Raw genomic sequence first — 18,574 nt, 5'->3', positions numbered from 1 at the left:
GAATGTACTATCAATTCAATATTGGATGCGATCAAGTTTGGTCTTTGTGGTGGTTGGAAGAACCGGTTTCTCTTCAATGACGTAGGGTGCAAATGGACCTGCATGTCTCCCTTCTTGGCTGCAGCTTTAGAATCCGTCAGAAATATCCCATGAAAAGTGTCCCATCTAAGAGTTCTCCATGAAAGGTATCACAGGCGGTCATAGTTGGGCCAGTTCTCAATAGTTCCTTGATCGAGAATAGTTACTTTGGTATTCAGAGCTTTAATAACATGGGCAAATCTACAGAAAGCATCTTGCTTCCCCAATCGAATGATGCGAAGCTAACTTAGTCGCTGGAGAAAGCCCTGCGCTATCAGGCGCTCGACATCGCCCTGCCGGACATAGAACTGGCTGTTCTTCGTCAAGTTGATGGCTCTACACAGACGGTCAGAAACCCACGACTCGTCCTGAGCTTCCACAAGAGACAATAAACATACCCATACTCCGTTTGGATCTCGCCCGCATCTTTGAGCACCCGCACATCGATAAACAAATCCTTGGGCGGCTCTAGGCTGCCCGTCAAATCAATATCGGTCCAGGGGCCTTTATACGCAGCAAGCAGGTCGCTGTACCGCCGAAAGTACTCCTCCTCCTCGGGACTCAGCGAGCTCTGGCCGCCTCCGCTGCTGCCGCCAGCAGCAGCAGCGGAGGATTGCAGACCAGCCGCGCCGCCGCTCTCGTCGTTCTCCGTGGAAGGCGCCTGCTGCTCCAGAACATCCACGCCCTTCCAGCACATCTCCTCCAACTTCTCGGTCCGAACGCGGTGGTAGGCCAACAGGCAGCGCTTATTGCGCCGCATGGCGAGATGATCGACTAGCAACGCGCATGCGACGGCCGGATCCGCCGAAGGAGTGAAATTGCCCTCGAAGGGCGCAAGCAGACGCGCAACATCGCGGTCCAGATCGCGAACTTCGCGCGCGACGGACCGCACCAGTTCGGTCTGATAAGGGGGGAGATTGGCTAGCGACTGGGTGCGTTTCGCGTGTTGGACCTGAATCCAAGCAAGTTAGTCGGTGATTTCAGTTTATTTCCCCAGGAAGTTTCTATCAACAGGGACGAGGATTGGGCTTCAGACCAGTTTATTACCCAGGTCGCCGTACATGATTCTGCTGCTGAATTGCTCATGCAAGATCAGAGAAGGGAAGTGATCATGACTAGTCCTAATGCGGCAAGTGTCAGGGCAGGCTATCTGAATCAGGTTTAGGCTGATTCTGCGAGACCGTTGACTCGGTGAGATATATATCAGACGAACAAATCTCACGCCACTCTGAGATTGAAGTCAGCATTGAGCAAAAAATAGTGGAACTTTAGCTTCACAGAGTCGCCGAACAGTTTACGTTTGATCTGTTATCCTGCAGTGATTTCATCTTCGTCCGCGTGCATTGTGTAGAGCTGCACTCAGTGCTACACTTTGCCAAGGCTGTCCCCTTGCTGTAGAACTGGATGTAGAACTACAATCCTTACCAGAACCCCCCCGGGGGAGATTCTATCATACATACCGATCGATCCTCTTGAAACCAAATCGTGCGGATGAAGCGACTAAATATTGTCAATCTAAAAACAAAATACTATTCTTTAAGCTCAACGAAAGACAAACACCATTGCCCACCAATCTCGGGGTATCTCCACATGAAAACCCAGCCGGGATCAACACGGGACGCCGTGCACGGAAACGGAAAGGAAAAACACAACCACCCAATCCCAGATAGAGTACATGAGTCGTCAGTCTTTCTTGGTCTCTCTCTGAAACTCGTTAGAAGGCCGCCGCCTGAGAGTTGAGCCATTGGTCGAATTCCTTGCCAGCTTCCCCAACGCCCTGGTCGACGGGCACATTCCACGTCGTCGTACCATCGTCCGCCGCGACCGAGGTATAGCTGGGCATGGGGTCGAAGACGGAGCCGGTTGCGAGCTGGTTCGGGACTGGCGCGAAGCCGCCGAGCTCGTTGTCCGCCTGCCAGAGCCCATAGTTGTTGTTCCCATTGTGGTCGACAGGGAGAAGCTGGGGATCCATGTGACCGGCGGGCTGGCTTGTGGCTGCGGCGGTGCCCGAGTAGGAGCGCAGAAGATCCTGGTGAGTGCCACCGGGGACGCCGACCAAGGTCGTGCCGGAGGAATCGAAAGTGCCGTCATTGGCAATGGACGAGTCATCGGGGTGCGAGCGCACCGTGGCGCTGGACGGGCGTCCATGCTGCGGGTAGTAGAAGGATGGCGCCTCCATCGGCGACATCAACCCCGGTAAGGACTGATTGCTGACGTGCTGCGGGGGGTGGCTCATGGGCCAGTCCGACTGCCCGAAATTCTCGGACAGGATGGATCCCTGGCTATCCAGCGGAGTGGATTCGCGGCTCTCGTAGCAGCTGTCCACTTCCGAGCTCCTTGCCCGTTTTGACAAGGGATGAGATGTCTCGGGGATGTCAAACTCTGCCTCGTCGACGTTGCTCGCGTAGTCGTTGTTACGCTTCTTTCGCGGCGGCGTCTGCGACTTGTTGGGCGCGAATTTGTACTCCGGATGAGCCTTTTGATGATTGTCTCTCTCAATCAGAGCGAGGTATTCAAATTTCTCGCGGATTTCCTTGGGCTCAAGCGGCCAGCTCTGACCTGATGCGCGGGAGACAACCTGGTGATTGTTCTGGGCACACCACTCCTTGGTTCGCTCGGCATATGCTGAACGGTAGAGCATGAAGGAGTTCATCGGCCGGGCGATTTTGCCGTTCTTCTGCTGCACCTCTCGACGGCGCTGTTCGATGGGGCGATTGACCCAGGCCTCCATGTCTCGGATGGGGATGTGCACCATATTCTTGGTGAGCTCGCTGAGCGGGGCCGTGATGGTAGGGCTGGCATTTTTTTCTGTTTTGGCCTGCTTTGCCCGCCGCCGAGTTCGTGGCTCCTTGATCACACGGACCTTGTTGGTAGACACCGCATTGCGGCTGGCACCCAGAGGGGAGTTTGGTGACACGATGGATCGTCCACTGCGGGTCATCATGCCACGGTCCAGATGGACGTTTTGTGAACCTGCGTCAGAGTACATGTTCTGTGATGTTGTCAGCCGTGTTCTTCAGACTTTTTGACGTTCAATCTTGATATCTCCTTCTGTTGGCGTACACACTTACCGAAGGGTCAGGTAGGAGAGCCGGGAGATAGCCGTTGTTGGGGACCGGGTATCCATTAGACACCCCCAGAGGTGCCTAACCCAGTGTCAGTGATCAGTGATCACCTTCACACACAAGAGCGGAATGACTCACATATTGCTCTCCTGTGGTGGTGGTCTGGGCCTCCATGATGGTTGGCTCAGATTAGGGGGTTTCCGAGATCCAGACGAAAAAAAAGAAAAGCAACCGAGCGATGCCCCAGTGTGGGAGAAATTTGAAGAACTCCGTCTCTGCGAGAAAGATGACGTGGGCAGTGACAGCTGAGCGTGACCAGGATCCTGTGATTTTCCTGGTTTGGCAAACTGACTTGGAGAGAACAGGGCAGTGAATGACAGGTACCAGGGGTTGGGCCTGACGAATGATGGGAGCCCCAGCAGAGATGAGACGAAAGTTTGAGCAGGACACAACCCCGGAAGAGATGGTGGAGGGAAGCGCGCGGAGTCTGTTATTTGTAAACCAAATCAGTCGGCTAAACGGCCTGAGGGATATTCGCGCAGAACGGAACGAGCAGGAGAGAGTGTGTGAGAGAGGAGATATCTGTGTGCGAGCCAGAACGGCCGACACAGACAGAAACGAGCCACAGACATGCAATGACGGAGAGGCCAGCGGAATACAACCGTTTCTGGACTAACTTGGTAACAGAGGAAAAAATGCAACAAACCTTGGCGTGTCTCTACCCAATTGAGGGAAAACAGGAGCACAGAATAACCGTCTGGGGGCAGGTGGGAAGACGTTGCAGAACCACTGTTGCTGGTGGATGCTGGGCGTGTTTCAAGCCGTCTTGTCTTTGTTGACCGGCTGCTGGGAAGAGCAAAACCACGACGATACACAGCCTGGCTTTGTTTGGTGTTGCTAAACTTGGGATGAAGAAGGAGAAGTGGACAATCTGCGCAACGGTTTTTGTCTTTTTTCGTCTTCTGTCCCTTATCTGAGACGCCTTTTTTTTTTTTATTTTTTATTTTTTTTTATTTTTTTTCTTTTCTCGATCTGGTCTCACGCTGAGACGCGACGCATAGCGTTCTAGATATAAGCCCACATACTTTGAGGGAAACGGGTCGGAGAGGAACGGCGTCCCAATGGAGCGAGGGTACGGACGAGCAGACCGGATTAGGTAGTCTTGGACATGCTCATCGGAGAACGTTGTGGTACACTGTGACTGGAGGAGGCTGCCCGATGGAAGGATTCTGGAACGCTTGAGTTTGGGGATCGACGACGAACCACGGTTCGATTCAAGGGCCCTTTCTTCTCGCGAACTGATGAGGGCGAGCCGCACGAGGCTGGATGACACCGTGGGACCTGGCGAAGAGTTCCTGACGAGCCCGGTGCGATGATAGGCTGAAGGAATACAGCCAAAACCCGGGGCAAGAGGTCGGCCAGAGAGGGAAGAAGAGAGAGAGAGAGAAAGAGAGAGAGAGAGAAGAGAGAGAGAGAGAGAGAGAGAGAGAGAGAGAGAGAGAGAGAGGCGGTCGGCCCGGGGTCGGTGAACTGAACCTTACCTTAGTCTGGCTTATCAAAGCGGTTACTTATCAGTGAACTGGCTATTCCATAACAGGCTTAGTCTCTTCTCCGCACCTCTTAGTCAGACAGATCAGCCTTGTCAGTCACCCCATGCTTCCTCTTTGGTGGGATCGACGCTTGATACGGTGCCTCGGAGCCGGATCTGGATCTGCTTTCCCGTTCGGAGTCTCGTGATGTGGGGTTTCCTTTTCGGTTCCAGAGCTCTCCTGAGACCTGAGGATGACTAAGCAAGCAACTCTGCACGAGCAGTTTCTCAATTTGGGGCATTACTGTGATGGTATCCAAGTAATGTACTCCGTATGAGTCAATCGATTTACGAGTGCAAACGATGTAAAGAAAACCGAGTGAACGGGCCTCGAAATAAAAAAAAAAAAAAAAAAAAAATCATCGACATTGAAAAGCACTAGATCTCATTCCTCAACATGGCACCCATAAAGCTTCGTGGAAGATTCCCCCAGTCCACACAGCATACGCATAGAAGAAAAGACAATTTCCCTTCGTTATCCCCATCCACTCAACGCCACAAACACATGAAACCACGCGCATCAACTCGTGTAGGCTTCAATATTATGCCGAAAAAAAAAATAAAAAAGTCCACAAAAATCAACAAACATATCGCTCAACATAAACCCTACCACAGCATTCCTTGGGTATCCGTAATGTACAACCCGCCATCAAAGCAGAACAACAAAACATGTTAACTTTGAGAAAAACGCAGTAGATATATTAAAAAAATCGTCACAAATTCATGGGATCAAATGGAAAAGACCGTCTGTGAAAGATCATTCTTGGCTAAAAAGGGACCAAGCTCATTATTAAAAAATAATGAATTATAAATAGCCTATATCAGACTTTATCTGTCGATACGCGCCCAATAAAAGGACCTGACTTTGCACTTCTTCGAAACAAAACGGGTTCACCAACCTACTTCCTCTTTCAATCGCAGACACGATCAATTGAATTCAGGCCTGAATTTGTCAGCTTCTGAATTCTGTCCTGCTCGGTGTGAGAGCAGAGATTCGGAGACCAGGCCTGAATTCCTCGATTCCTTTTGAATTCTGCCCTGCTCAGTGTGTCCGACATCAGAGAACCCGGAGCGAGGAATCAATTCCTCGTTGTTCGACAAACACCAGCCATCTAGTTTTGAAATGGCGACAACGTCTATCTCAACGGACACCAAGGGGTCTCTCGGAAGGCTGGGACTGGCAAATCGCATGTGATCATGCAGCAGTAGAATACAGACAGAAGGCATGAGAATAAACCCTTAAATGGCGACGTAGAAAAAATCGCAGGACCACCAGCCAACGTTATCCGATAGGACATGTATCCATACCTTGACCAGGAGCATTAATGCTCTCAAGATTGTCATTTTGCACAAAGACATTGCCCGACACATGATTCCCCAGACAAGAACACAAACCAAACTCCCCCCTATCAACCCCCAAATGGAACACGTGGAAAGGACACGTGGAAATGACAAAGCCTGGAACGGGACCGAAAGAAAAGCACGCCGATACCGGCTTTGGGGCAAGAGAAGAAGAAACACATCTTTCTTTTGCGCCTAAAAGAAAAACTCCGTTTCGCCGTAAATCCGTTTCATGCAGATCATCAAAGAACATGTATCGTTGCGATTCTTTACATCGTACCAGCGGCCGCAACAGCGTTGTTGGCATCGTTGGCATTATCCGAGAGATTGATGAGCAACTGCGCGAGGCAACGCTTAGTGGCTGCGTCGTCCCGCAGGACCGAAGAGAAGGTTGCATCGCGCAGCGGCTCGGGAAGGCACTGCCGAAGGGCTTCACGAGCACGGTTGTTATCACTCAGTCTGGTGGCCGTTAGTCGATATCAATGCCAATGGTTGGGCCGGAAAGGAATGATTTCCTACCTTAGAAAACAACGGACAACGTGCTTGAGCAGCCGCACCGTTTGTTGCTCGACGAGCTGTGTGACCATGTTGCTCAGGACGGTGCCGACCGCGTAGAATCGCTCGTAGGTGGCGCAGATATATGCCAGGCCGACATCATCCAACAGGATCTTTTGGACGATAAAGATGGCCACCGTCTTGCTCAACTCCGAGCCCGTCTCCATGATACGCAGGCAGAGGGGGATGATCTCGGTGGTGAGCAGGAAGTTGATGACGTCCGACGAGTCGTTCTTGACTAGGGCGCCGATCACGCCTAGCGACGTGAGACGGAGGTATTCGAACGGACGGGATTTTGAGGTGGTGTTAAGAAAAGGGTAGAGAAAGAGCGGAATATGCGCTGTCCGCGGTCAGATTGCGAACGAACAAGGCCATCCGACGGACACATACCGTTCAAGAACAGTGTACGGGTATCATTATGAGAGGCAACGCCCTGCAGCAAAGCCAGCGCATTGCACACCCGATTCGAAGCAGCCGCCGTCAGCTGGGAAGGATTGAGCAGCGGGTAGACAGAAATTATCTCCTGCAGCAGAGCCGTCATGACCCCTAACACTCACGTCAGTTAAGATTCCTTTCCACCCATCATCATGACAAGGGAACCCAATCCATACCAAATGAATGCCAAATCACCAAAGCCAGCTCGGGCACCTGCTCACGCTTCTTGCTGAGTTCCATCAAGGCCGTTTCACGGCGGTTCGGATCGAGCAGCTCTGCCACCCACATAAACACCTTTCGGTTTTCGTCGCTGACGGCTCCCTCTAACCCGACACCGGCAGACCCGGCGCCAGCCATGGCAATGCGATTATAGTGCTGCTGCTGAGCCGCAGCGGCGGCGGCCGCTGCAGCCTGGGCCTGGGCATGTTGCTGCGCAGCTAGCGACGAGTGCTGCTGCTGATGGTGCGCCTGCTGGGCATGCTGGGCCTGGTGGTGATGTTGCTGCTGCAGCCAAGACGGGTCAGCCTGCGGATATTGATGCGAAAAGTACTGCTGCGACTGAGTCTGCAGCATTTCGCCTGGGAAGAAAAAAAAAAAAACAAAAAATAGACTAGTCTACAGGTACAGAATACAGACACACCCAACACTCCCGATGCACTGGCTGCAGATAACTGCTCCCTGAGTTACAATACAAACCGTTTTGTGTTGTTTCTCCCTTCCCCAAGCCCCCTAATTAAAAGTCATGAACGGACACCGCTGCCTTGTTCGTGCTGTGGTGGTGGTGGTGGTCCTTGCGATCTGGTTCCTTCCCGCCCACTCGGTGATGTGTCCCATCCCTTGGGTGGTGGAGGAGGCGGTGCCTGATTCGTCGGCATGGTCTTCACAGGTGGTGGGAGGGGCGCATCCGGTGAGCCTTGTCCCATCACCAGTTTTGGACTGGGCTCTAGTCGCTGGACTGGCGGCACAACAGGCGCTCCGCTCGGCGTGCTCCCTCCCGTCACCGGACGAGGCGGACTGTTTTTCGTGGGACTGAGTCCGGAGAACGGCATGCCCGGTTGCGGCGGTGCCGGAGGCGGTGTGTGCGAGAACGATGAGCCTTGCATGCTGGACAGCGATGACCGCCGTTCCAAGCCGGGCTGGAATGGCGGTAAGCCGGGCTGCTGTGGCTGCACCATTTGATTGTAGTGATGGCCGTGCCGCGTGGTCGGCACTGAACCGCTGGGCGTGGGCATTGGAAACCCAGCGAGCGGCCCAACGTCTCGATTCCCTTGAGTGGGAGACATGGACGGTGGGTTCTGCATCGGCGACGCCGCCGCTGGGCCGTACGCCGAGTGGGAGGACGAAGGACGGGATACATGGCCGGGGTGCGCCATGGCGTTTTGTAGTGCCGCTGAATTTTGTAGTGCAGTTGCAGTAACTCTCGTTCCCTCTGGGGGTGGTTGAAAGTGCGTAGCGGGCTGCGACGGGAAAGATGGTGTGGACGATACCGGAGCAGCGGGCGGCGCGGGCGGCTTGGACGGGGATGCTGGTGGAAGAAATGACCCATTCGTGGGAGGATGATGGCCGGCTGGTAATAATGGAGGTTTGGCTGGCGCAAGACCATTCGAAACGGGAGGAGCGCCATCCTGGGGACGCGTAGACGGACTCTGCTGAGCCTGAGAAGGCTCGCCCTGCTTGGACTCGACCTGCTGCTTGTTCGAAGGCGACGCCGGCGGGCCAATGCGGAGCTTCAACGGCGGAATCTTGGGCTTCTTTGCGTCTTCCTCGCGTTGCTTGCAGTCCTTGCACACAAAGTGGAAGTCCTCCTTTTCCGCCTCCTCCTTCTCGATGCCCAGGCATTTGCTGTGCTGCCACACATTGCATCGCTCACACGCAACACTATGCGTTCCGTCATCGAGGTTCTCGCCGTGAACACCGCATCCCGAGCAGTCAAAAATCCACGTCTCCTCCGCCAGACTCTCCATCTCCTTCTTCCGCCGTGCCATCTCCGCCTTGAGATGTCGCTCCGATGCGCGCGACTCACCGGCTTCGAGCTTCCGCTGCTCTTCCTGCAATCGCGCCATCTCCGCTTCCTGGAGGATCCGCCTGTGCTCACGCTCTCGAATGCGCTGTTCGCGCGTCATGATCCGATGCCGCCGTTCCGCTTCCAGCTTCTTCTGCCGCTCTTGCTCGCGTAGCGCAGCGGCAAGTTCCTCCTCGCGCTTGAGGGCCGCTTCCCTCTCTTCTCTCTCCCTTCGCTCTCGCTCCATCCTGTCCGCGATCCGACTGGACCGCTTGGCGGTTGCGAGCAACTGCATGGTCAACAGTTCCTTTTCCTGTTTCTGCCGCTTCTTCTGCTGTTCCTCTTCTACCTGCTCGATTACCGGCAAGACGTCTTTGACTAACCGGTCCCGGAGGATCTTCTCATTGGGATCCTTGGTCTTCTCCAGCGTGGCGACAAAGTCTTTGTATTCCTGCAGGGTGACGGCGATGCATTCCCACTTGTATTCTTGCGGTGAAGGCTCTGGCTTTTCTTCCTCTGTCGCATGGGTATTCTCCTCCTCCTCTTCGCCTCTCTGGGCAGCCTCCAGTTTGCGGCGTTTTGCCGCACGCGCCGCTGCCCGAGCCCGTCTAGAGTTCGCCTTTGGTTTGGGGCGCGGCGGCGGCGGAATGGGAGGATCCGTCCGACGGTAGAGCCGATTGTCATCCAAGACGTAGTAGAGACGGTCATGGCGATCGTACCCGAGTTCTTCGATGCGCTGCACATATGGCATTAGACTCTTGTTTGTTCACTACCACCGAAACTCGAGACAAACGAACCCATTGTGTCTGATCGATTTCCCTCTGCTCCGGCATCCGCTCCCGAATCCGGTCCGGGTTGCGAAACGTCCAGATACTCAGCTGATGCAGCACGCGCAGCTTTTGAAAGATGTCGAAATCGCGAAACCTCTTGGGCTCCTCATCGTACCCGAACGGGTTCGGCTTGTGCGGCGCCTTCGCATTGTACTGGCGGCGGGTGTACTCGTCAAAGTTCTCATGGGTCAGGCCACGATGGGACGAGACGAATTTCAGCATCGCCAGGCCGATGTCTAGCAGCCGGTCCGACGGTTCGGGTTTCAGGCATTCTGCCTCGAGGTCCTGCAGGAGATTGGCAACGTTTCCGATTAGCCTTTTGCCGCATAAACAAACGGCCAAGAGTTTGTTTTATAGAGGAAAAAAAAATAACAAAGGGATGATTTCCTACGTCGATCCCAAAGTCCTCGTCGATCTTGATCACTTTGCCAAATAGGAAGATGTACTGCATGAGCGCGGCGAATTCCACGCAATTGCGAAGTCGCTGGCGCAGATCTTCGGTCTGATCTGATGAGGTCTGCTGCGCGGGCTGCGCGGTCTCCATCTCGGAGTGACCACGCTTTCGCGACATGGTGACCTCTCAACCAGTGATTTCAGAGAGGGCCGAAAAAAATGGCGACAACGTGGAACGAATAAAAAAGAAAAAAGACAGAAAAAAAAAAGAAAAACGAGAATATGGAGAGGAAAAAAAAAATCTATCCCCGTAAAAACTCCGACCACATCAAGACCGAAATCTATCGTGAATTTTCGTTCTTATTTGAATTTCAGCACAGTTCACTTTCTTGTTGGATTGTTCGCCTCTCGGACGCGGCTCAGACGTTCTCCCTTGGCTTTGCAAGGATGCCGCGAGTCTAAGGCATCAAGGCCTGCTGCCAAGACCGGCTCTTCGCCCTACGGGGTGGCGCTAAACGGTTTTGGGTCATACTACCTATGGCGATCTGTTCACGTGACTTTGGTCACCTGCAGAAGATGATGCAGAGGTACTCCGTACATACTCCGTACTCGTTTGTCTTTAGTCATTTGCAAGGGAGATCAAAGGCAGACGCAAAACCATGGTATCATTCAGTAAAAAAAAAAAAAAAGTCTATCTAACATGGGCAAAAGAACCGACGACACATATCAGCAGTAGAATACAGACAGAAGGCATGAGAATAAACCCTTAAATGGCGACGTAGAAAAAATCGCAGGACCACCAGCCAACGTTATCCGATAGGACATGTATCCATACCTTGACCAGGAGCATTAATGCTCTCAAGATTGTCATTTTGCACAAAGACATTGCCCGACACATGATTCCCCAGACAAGAACACAAACCAAACTCCCCCCTATCAACCCCCAAATGGAACACGTGGAAAGGACACGTGGAAATGACAAAGCCTGGAACGGGACCGAAAGAAAAGCACGCCGATACCGGCTTTGGGGCAAGAGAAGAAGAAACACATCTTTCTTTTGCGCCTAAAAGAAAAACTCCGTTTCGCCGTAAATCCGTTTCATGCAGATCATCAAAGAACATGTATCGTTGCGATTCTTTACATCGTACCAGCGGCCGCAACAGCGTTGTTGGCATCGTTGGCATTATCCGAGAGATTGATGAGCAACTGCGCGAGGCAACGCTTAGTGGCTGCGTCGTCCCGCAGGACCGAAGAGAAGGTTGCATCGCGCAGCGGCTCGGGAAGGCACTGCCGAAGGGCTTCACGAGCACGGTTGTTATCACTCAGTCTGGTGGCCGTTAGTCGATATCAATGCCAATGGTTGGGCCGGAAAGGAATGATTTCCTACCTTAGAAAACAACGGACAACGTGCTTGAGCAGCCGCACCGTTTGTTGCTCGACGAGCTGTGTGACCATGTTGCTCAGGACGGTGCCGACCGCGTAGAATCGCTCGTAGGTGGCGCAGATATATGCCAGGCCGACATCATCCAACAGGATCTTTTGGACGATAAAGATGGCCACCGTCTTGCTCAACTCCGAGCCCGTCTCCATGATACGCAGGCAGAGGGGGATGATCTCGGTGGTGAGCAGGAAGTTGATGACGTCCGACGAGTCGTTCTTGACTAGGGCGCCGATCACGCCTAGCGACGTGAGACGGAGGTATTCGAACGGACGGGATTTTGAGGTGGTGTTAAGAAAAGGGTAGAGAAAGAGCGGAATATGCGCTGTCCGCGGTCAGATTGCGAACGAACAAGGCCATCCGACGGACACATACCGTTCAAGAACAGTGTACGGGTATCATTATGAGAGGCAACGCACTGCAGCAAAGCCAGCGCATTGCACACCCGATTCGAAGCAGCCGCCGTCAGCTGGGAAGGATTGAGCAGCGGGTAGACAGAAATTATCTCCTGCAGCAGAGCCGTCATGACCCCTAACACTCACGTCAGTTAAGATTCCTTTCCACCCATCATCATGACAAGGGAACCCAATCCATACCAAATGAATGCCAAATCACCAAAGCCAGCTCGGGCACCTGCTCACGCTTCTTGCTGAGTTCCATCAAGGCCGTTTCACGGCGGTTCGGATCGAGCAGCTCTGCCACCCACATAAACACCTTTCGGTTTTCGTCGCTGACGGCTCCCTCTAACCCGACACCGGCAGACCCGGCGCCAGCCATGGCAATGCGATTATAGTGCTGCTGCTGAGCCGCAGCGGCGGCGGCCGCTGCAGCCTGGGCCTGGGCATGTTGCTGCGCAGCTAGCGACGAGTGCTGCTGCTGATGGTGCGCCTGCTGGGCATGCTGGGCCTGGTGGTGATGTTGCTGCTGCAGCCAAGACGGGTCAGCCTGCGGATATTGATGCGAAAAGTACTGCTGCGACTGAGTCTGCAGCATGGTGATTCGAACGATCGAGCGTGGTGGGCACTGATCGAGTCAAACAAGAGAGCGGGAATCTTCGAAGGGGTCGGTCGGAACTGTTGGTCTCGGTCCGTTTTGAGAAGGCCAAGCGACGGATGAGCCGGAGCACACGGTTAAAATGGAAGCTTCGTCTGAACAGGCCGCCGATGACAAGGGCAGGGATCAGGAATGCAGAGTAGACACATCCGAGAATCAATTCCTCCAAAAGGGCCTGGCGGGGAGAAAAAGTGGAAAAGCCGCAGAACCAGTGCTGAGCCAGAACCACACAGTGTGGGGGACCAGCAGGGATCGCCGACGAGCCGGATAATTCGCTTTGTATCAGCCAAGGAAAAAAAAAAAAAAAAGCAGAAATCATTTCTACTCTCTCGAGGACCTGCTATGTACATTGCGCTACCTAACGCTCCTCGAGATTCTCCCATACCGTCGCCTCGTAGCCATCCATCCACGCCGTGTATTCGGGCCCTGCCTTCACCCAGCCTTTGATTCCGCCCTCCAACACCCAGCTTTTCAACGAGTGCCCCTGTTTGTCCGCCAGATAATCTGCAAACCAGCCCGCAGTGCGAGGACCGCGGCCGCGAGACGACCCTGCAGGGCTTGACTCAGCATGCCAATCCCGCTCTGTGGTAGATCTAGATGGCAAGCCCAAGCTTACCGCAGTAGAAGACCACGTCCCGAACCTGCGTCGCCGCCAACACGTTGTAGATGGTGGGTAGAGTGAGGAAGAGGCTCTGCGCGGGGAGATTCAGAGATCCGCGTATGGTGCCTCCCTGGATATTGAATCAGTGATCAAGTGGAGGACAGATTTAGTACTATTGAAGCATTACTCCCTAGACCATCAAGCACTCACCTCAAAGTCATTTCGGCGGACATCTACAAGCACAAAATCTCGACCGACCACCCGTTTGCCGCTTCGCAGCCAGTCGAGTACCTCCTCTCGAGAGAGCGTGGGCGCCACGCTCTTGGGCTCTGGAATCTCGTTTGCCATATTGGACCAAATGTTAATGGACGAGAGATTCAGACTGGACCCCGCAACCTGTAAGAAAAAAAAAAAAATACATGGCGAGCACTAGTTGATCAGATGCCGCTATCGGAGCTGCAGGGTAATCTACTCGTCGAATTGTCTCATCGAGGCACGCAAGACAGTGTTGTATGTTCATTTTCTTCATAAGTCATCACAAGCATGTACACTTCAGTCATAACCTTTTCGTGTCCCATCACGTCGTCAGCAGAATCATCAACCGTATGTACTAGAAATACATAGTAGTATCATCAAGTCATCAATCATGACAAAAAGCGAACATTCAACGCCAACACAGAATGCACAAACAAGTATCGAACGGATGTAAATTGTTTCGTCACTCGTAACTCATGATCTTGACATTCGTGATGGACGAGACGGTCTGGAGTCTCGAGTCCTCCGCGTGCGCCGATCGGAACTGCTGCTGCCTATGCCGACAGTTAGCACTGATATCAAATTGCCAGAGGGAGTGCAGGTTAACGTACTAGTACTCGTGTAATAGTCGCTGTATGGGTAGTAATAATACGAGCTGCCCGGCCCGTAGTAACTGGACGAGTAGTCGCTCTTTTCGTCCCGTTCTTCCCGCCGTTTGAGCCCCAGACATAACGCGATTGCTCCGGCAATGACCAATATCCAGCTCCAGAAGCCTAATCCGGACTTCTTCTCTCGTGGCGGCCGTGGTTCAGAGGGTCGGTAGCCAAACCAAGTGCGCCGGTCCGGCGCCGTATGGTGACTAACATGCGAATGTTCTTCGACATAGGATTCCGTGCGTCGTCGGCGTCCAAGACCAAAGACACCCATGATTCTGTCGAAGATACCTCGGAGACAGACAGAGAAGCAAATAAAGACCAGAAGAGTCACACCCGCGAGTGTACCAATCACGATTCCTGCGATCTGCCCCCCGCTCAACCCTCCACCGCTCGGCGCGGCCGTGACGACTGGCTCGCCATCCGTGCCAATGGGAGCAATGAAGCCCTCGGTCGTGGTTGGAGTCGCTGTCACGGTGGTCGCGTCGGTCGGGCGCACCGGAGGTGCTGCCGTGTCGGTCTGATTGGCGGGAGCGGAGGAGCTAGCCTTGACGCAGACGCCCTTCTCGCACGTTTCCGACACATCGCAGCAAACGGTTCCGCACTGGGTCTCGCCGATCGAAGCATCGCAGAAACCCGCGGATTTTGGCGGAGCGGTGATCAGGCTGCTGTAAACCGAGGTCACGGTTTGGACGCCGGTGGTTGTAAAGGTCGTGGTGAAGACCTTCCAGGACTCGGATGTCCCTGCGTCCACACAGACGGCTTCATTCTGGTCGTTTGTGCTACAAATCTGCGAAGCTGTGCAGCAAATCTGCCCATAGAACCCGCAAGGGTTGTCGCATTGCCGGGGCTCGAGAAGGATGCCCTCGTAGGGCAACGGAAATGGTTTGGAGTGCGCAGTCTGGGCAAGCACGCCGAGGAGAGCCCACGCGACATACCCGGCGGAATGCATTGTGGGTTCCTGAGTATCCTAGGAACCGTTTGACAGATTCCAGTCAACACGGGGAGCGCTGGATAACCCAGCGTTGGTATGAGAAGATCACACACGGCTCGCAAATATCAACCTCCAAAAGAATAGAAAATCAGCACTGGAATGCCATCACACGGCCACAAAAATGCCAGTATGTAACAGAAGACAGCGAGAAGTCAAGAGGCGAGAAGGAGAAGAAGAACGTAGAATCAGGGTGTCATTCAGTCTTTCCTGATCCCCAGCCTCCTCGATGAAGCTTCCCAGCCTCCCGATTTCCTGCACCACATGCAGGGACCGAAGTTTTTGATTTCAAATCATGATTGCTCCAAGAATCGCTCAATGGGCTTCTCCGTAAATCAGATGGCTGGGAGACGTTTCCGAGCGTTTTCCCCAGAACGCTGCCCTCGAGACAATCATTCAGGGCAATCGAATACTTGTCGGTTGGGCCATCACAACAGTCGATCTTGATGCCTCAGGCAAGAACCCTCACCGCAAGGTAGGTGACGGTTGGCCAATCGGAGCGCGGACCGTGGCGGGATGCGGGGCCACTCTTGGCGGCCAACAAACCACATCATATACGCAGATGAACCATGCCAGCTGTCTTCTTCTGTGCCCGTTGAGTCGGTGATTCATGGATTGACGGAGCGAACAGGCGGTGTTGCTGATCGAATCAAAAGGATGCTCTCTGGACAGGAAGCGCAAGTTGGATGGACGGAATTGCAGCTTTAACGGACCAAGAATCATGTTCAGTTCCAGTAGTTATGGATCTGTAGGTTCTTGATCAACTCGAGTCAGGCACGGAGACCTGCATACCCGATGCATTCTGTTTGGACGAAAGCATGCTTTCAATTGGATATAATCATGGAACATCAAAACTAGTATTTACAAGCATTGAGAAATCTCATAACCAAGGTGAATCCCGGCGCAGTCATACTCCGTACACTCGTAACCCATCATAATCATACTAGTAGTTATCATCAAATAAACATTCCAACAATCCCAGCAGCAACCGCAACAATCACATCATGCAAACTCGACCTCGGCCGGGAGGCGTCATCACCCGCGATGAAGCCGCCGTCTGGCCCGGCCGTCCCAAAGGCCGAACAGTGGTCCTGCCGCAGTCCATAGCACGCCTCTCGACGCAGACTCGAGCAGACAGACTGCGCCGACGGCACGGCGGGAGAAGCACCAGGCACCGTCACTCCCCCACCGTCACCAGCAATCGTCACACCGTTGACGCCGCCTAACGACGTGATGCACGCGGTTAATTGACGCTCGCATTGCGAGTAGTAGGACATGCAGGTGGCAGAGTTGGGGAACGTTGTCGGGATGTAGACGAAGGGATACGGCGCATCTGGAACCGTCGTTCCCGTAATTTCCGGCTCAGAGTCGGAATCCGTCGTCGTTGCGCTCGCCGATGTTGGCTCAGGGAACTGGAATTTAGTCGAACTCGAACCCGAACCGCTGGTTGTCTCGATGGTCCCGGTGCACACCGCACCAGTGCGGCAGCAGGCGATGTTATTCTCAAAGTCCCGCGTACATGTCGTGTCGCTCTGACAGCAGACGGCTTCGTTGCTGGAACACCTGTTATATCCAATCGGGCAGTTGTCTTGACGTTTCAGAAGGCGGAGCGATCGGACCGCGGGATTGTTGTCATCGGGAGAAACATGGATCGGAGGTGAAAACGGTAAGGTCTCGACACATCGGCTGGGAAGAATAAGAGTTGTGGCTGTCACAACCAGCAGCGGCAGAGACCTCATGGTCACGGACCAGCACGGGTTGTGCTGGATATCATAGAGTGTAGCTGCTCGATAGAAATTTTCTTTCTCTCAATGATCGTCGCGAGAAAAAGAAAATGTCAAGAAATCGACGCTTTGTCGCAGAGTCCACGAATAGAAACTTTGAGTGTTCAGGGTTGATGTTGTGTCGATGGTCTCCACCACTTTAACCTACTAACCACTGCCATAGCAACGAGGCTAAAAAGTCTTGAAGCTAGGCCGGTCCATCGGGAAAACTGCCAACTGGCGTAGATTAATTAGCAGCTGCATCGCCCGACTCCATGTGGCGTCCTTGCTGCAGACTCGAAGAGCTGATCAATCAGTGTTGGAGGCTTGGTGCCTGACTTTTTGCAGTTCACCAATCATGAAAGCGATCGCTGCCATGGACTGCACCCGTCCTGAGGCCGATGTTTTGTTTCCTTGATGGTCGAAATGTCAAGGATGCCACGCCTTTCATGCGGCATGTTTGAATGGGACTCCTAAGTCAACAAGTATCTCTCAGGCTTCCAGCTCGAGCAGAAAAGTGCAATTCATGATGGGTTATGAGTTGTCGCTTGAGCGCGTCCTGTGCTTGATCACATGGTGTAACCACTGAGTATTATTAGCAATAGTAATCAATTTGAACCTCCCAAATACCCGGCCTGCGGGTTTTCTTTCCACTCTCTGTTTTGAAAATCTGTTTTGAAGATGTTGGTCGACACGAACTGTCAGCACTTGTTCTGGATCAAGTTCGGTGGTGTCGTCGGCCACCGACTGAAATTCCTCAATATGTCAGCCGCGCGGGTTTGTACCAAAAAGAACAGAATCTGAGCTACATCAAGAAGGACGGACTTTATTACGACCTTTACTCTCGAAGGCAAACTACGATATTTGCGGCAAGGACAGCTTAACCCTTTGAATCGATGAAATCAAAGGATGTCTGCCAGAATTCCATGCTTCCTACGCAGGTTTTGACTTGGCAGAAAGATCTTGCGACACCAGAGGCACCATGCGAGTATTGGCAGAGAGGCTCAGTTGAACAACGAAGATCAACCGACGTTGGCCTCGACCTGATCCACCGATCCGCCATGGTATTTTTTTTTTTTTTTTTCGAAGACAGCACCATGGAACACCTCCCCCGCAGTCCGCACACGTACCACTGGTCATCATCAACCATGCAAATGCAGAATGGCCGCGAGGGGCCGGAAAGGTCAAAACCGGCGCTTACTAGCGCCGGTCCGATCACCCGACAACACCGAACAACTCCGCATCACTCTGAGCGTGACAAGTCCGTTTGTGAACGGTCTATCTAGGGACTCCGACCTTTCGCGATCGGTGCGGTAGTCCGGGCCGACATGAAGCTTCCCTCTGGTCAACGCATGACCAAGCTGCCACGATGAGCGACTGCCGGAATCACCCAACCGGATGACTTGCAGGCAGCCCCGATTGCACGTTCTCTACTACCGCCGATCTGACATAGACGTGGAATGTTGGTGACATGCATGGGACAGGAGACATCTGGCCAGGAATGCGACCATTTTGCCCGGTCGTTTACCAGCC

At 53.3% G+C, this 18,574-nt stretch overlaps 7 protein-coding genes across 7 annotated transcripts; all 7 read right to left on the bottom strand.

The window, feature by feature from the left end:
• Nucleotides 1–320: 320 nt before the first annotated feature.
• On the bottom strand, nt 321–1,141 carry VTN31DRAFT_5884 (uncharacterized protein; the record flags this gene model as incomplete). The annotated part of the gene is made up of 3 exons (XM_069406432.1): nt 321–414; nt 477–1,030; nt 1,115–1,141. The coding sequence occupies 3 exons, from the start codon at nt 1,139–1,141 to the stop codon at nt 321–323; spliced, it is 675 nt and encodes a 224-aa protein (XP_069258966.1).
• A 651-nt stretch (nt 1,142–1,792) lies between these two features.
• Nucleotides 1,793–3,317, bottom strand: VTN31DRAFT_5883 (uncharacterized protein; the record flags this gene model as incomplete). Its single annotated transcript, XM_069406431.1, has 3 exons — nt 1,793–3,070; nt 3,150–3,224; nt 3,282–3,317. The coding sequence occupies 3 exons, from the start codon at nt 3,315–3,317 to the stop codon at nt 1,793–1,795; spliced, it is 1,389 nt and encodes a 462-aa protein (XP_069258965.1).
• A 4,485-nt stretch (nt 3,318–7,802) lies between these two features.
• On the bottom strand, nt 7,803–10,465 carry VTN31DRAFT_5882 (uncharacterized protein; the record flags this gene model as incomplete). Its single annotated transcript, XM_069406430.1, has 3 exons — nt 7,803–9,800; nt 9,862–10,179; nt 10,286–10,465. The coding sequence occupies 3 exons, from the start codon at nt 10,463–10,465 to the stop codon at nt 7,803–7,805; spliced, it is 2,496 nt and encodes an 831-aa protein (XP_069258964.1).
• A 959-nt stretch (nt 10,466–11,424) lies between these two features.
• Nucleotides 11,425–12,718, bottom strand: VTN31DRAFT_5881 (uncharacterized protein; the record flags this gene model as incomplete). Its single annotated transcript, XM_069406429.1, has 4 exons — nt 11,425–11,614; nt 11,675–12,050; nt 12,101–12,256; nt 12,322–12,718. 4 exons carry the CDS (start codon nt 12,716–12,718, stop codon nt 11,425–11,427), a joined length of 1,119 nt encoding a protein of 372 aa, XP_069258963.1.
• A 418-nt stretch (nt 12,719–13,136) lies between these two features.
• Nucleotides 13,137–13,727, bottom strand: VTN31DRAFT_5880 (uncharacterized protein; the record flags this gene model as incomplete). The annotated part of the gene is made up of 3 exons (XM_069406428.1): nt 13,137–13,327; nt 13,395–13,509; nt 13,590–13,727. 3 exons carry the CDS (start codon nt 13,725–13,727, stop codon nt 13,137–13,139), a joined length of 444 nt encoding a protein of 147 aa, XP_069258962.1.
• A 381-nt stretch (nt 13,728–14,108) lies between these two features.
• Nucleotides 14,109–15,239, bottom strand: VTN31DRAFT_5879 (uncharacterized protein; the record flags this gene model as incomplete). The annotated part of the gene is made up of 2 exons (XM_069406426.1): nt 14,109–14,188; nt 14,246–15,239. 2 exons carry the CDS (start codon nt 15,237–15,239, stop codon nt 14,109–14,111), a joined length of 1,074 nt encoding a protein of 357 aa, XP_069258961.1.
• A 995-nt stretch (nt 15,240–16,234) lies between these two features.
• Nucleotides 16,235–17,017, bottom strand: VTN31DRAFT_5878 (uncharacterized protein; the record flags this gene model as incomplete). Its single annotated transcript, XM_069406425.1, has 1 exon — nt 16,235–17,017. The coding sequence occupies one exon, from the start codon at nt 17,015–17,017 to the stop codon at nt 16,235–16,237; it is 783 nt and encodes a 260-aa protein (XP_069258960.1).
• Nucleotides 17,018–18,574: the final 1,557 nt, after the last annotated feature.

This window comes from Thermomyces dupontii, assembly GCF_041956625.1.
Source record: "Thermomyces dupontii strain NRRL 2155 unplaced genomic scaffold VTN31scaffold_6, whole genome shotgun sequence".
NCBI classification, from domain to species: Eukaryota; Fungi; Ascomycota; class Eurotiomycetes; order Eurotiales; family Trichocomaceae; genus Thermomyces; species Thermomyces dupontii.
The sequence above is the reverse complement of the archived record's forward strand: the minus strand, read 5'-3'. Positions and strand labels throughout refer to the sequence as shown.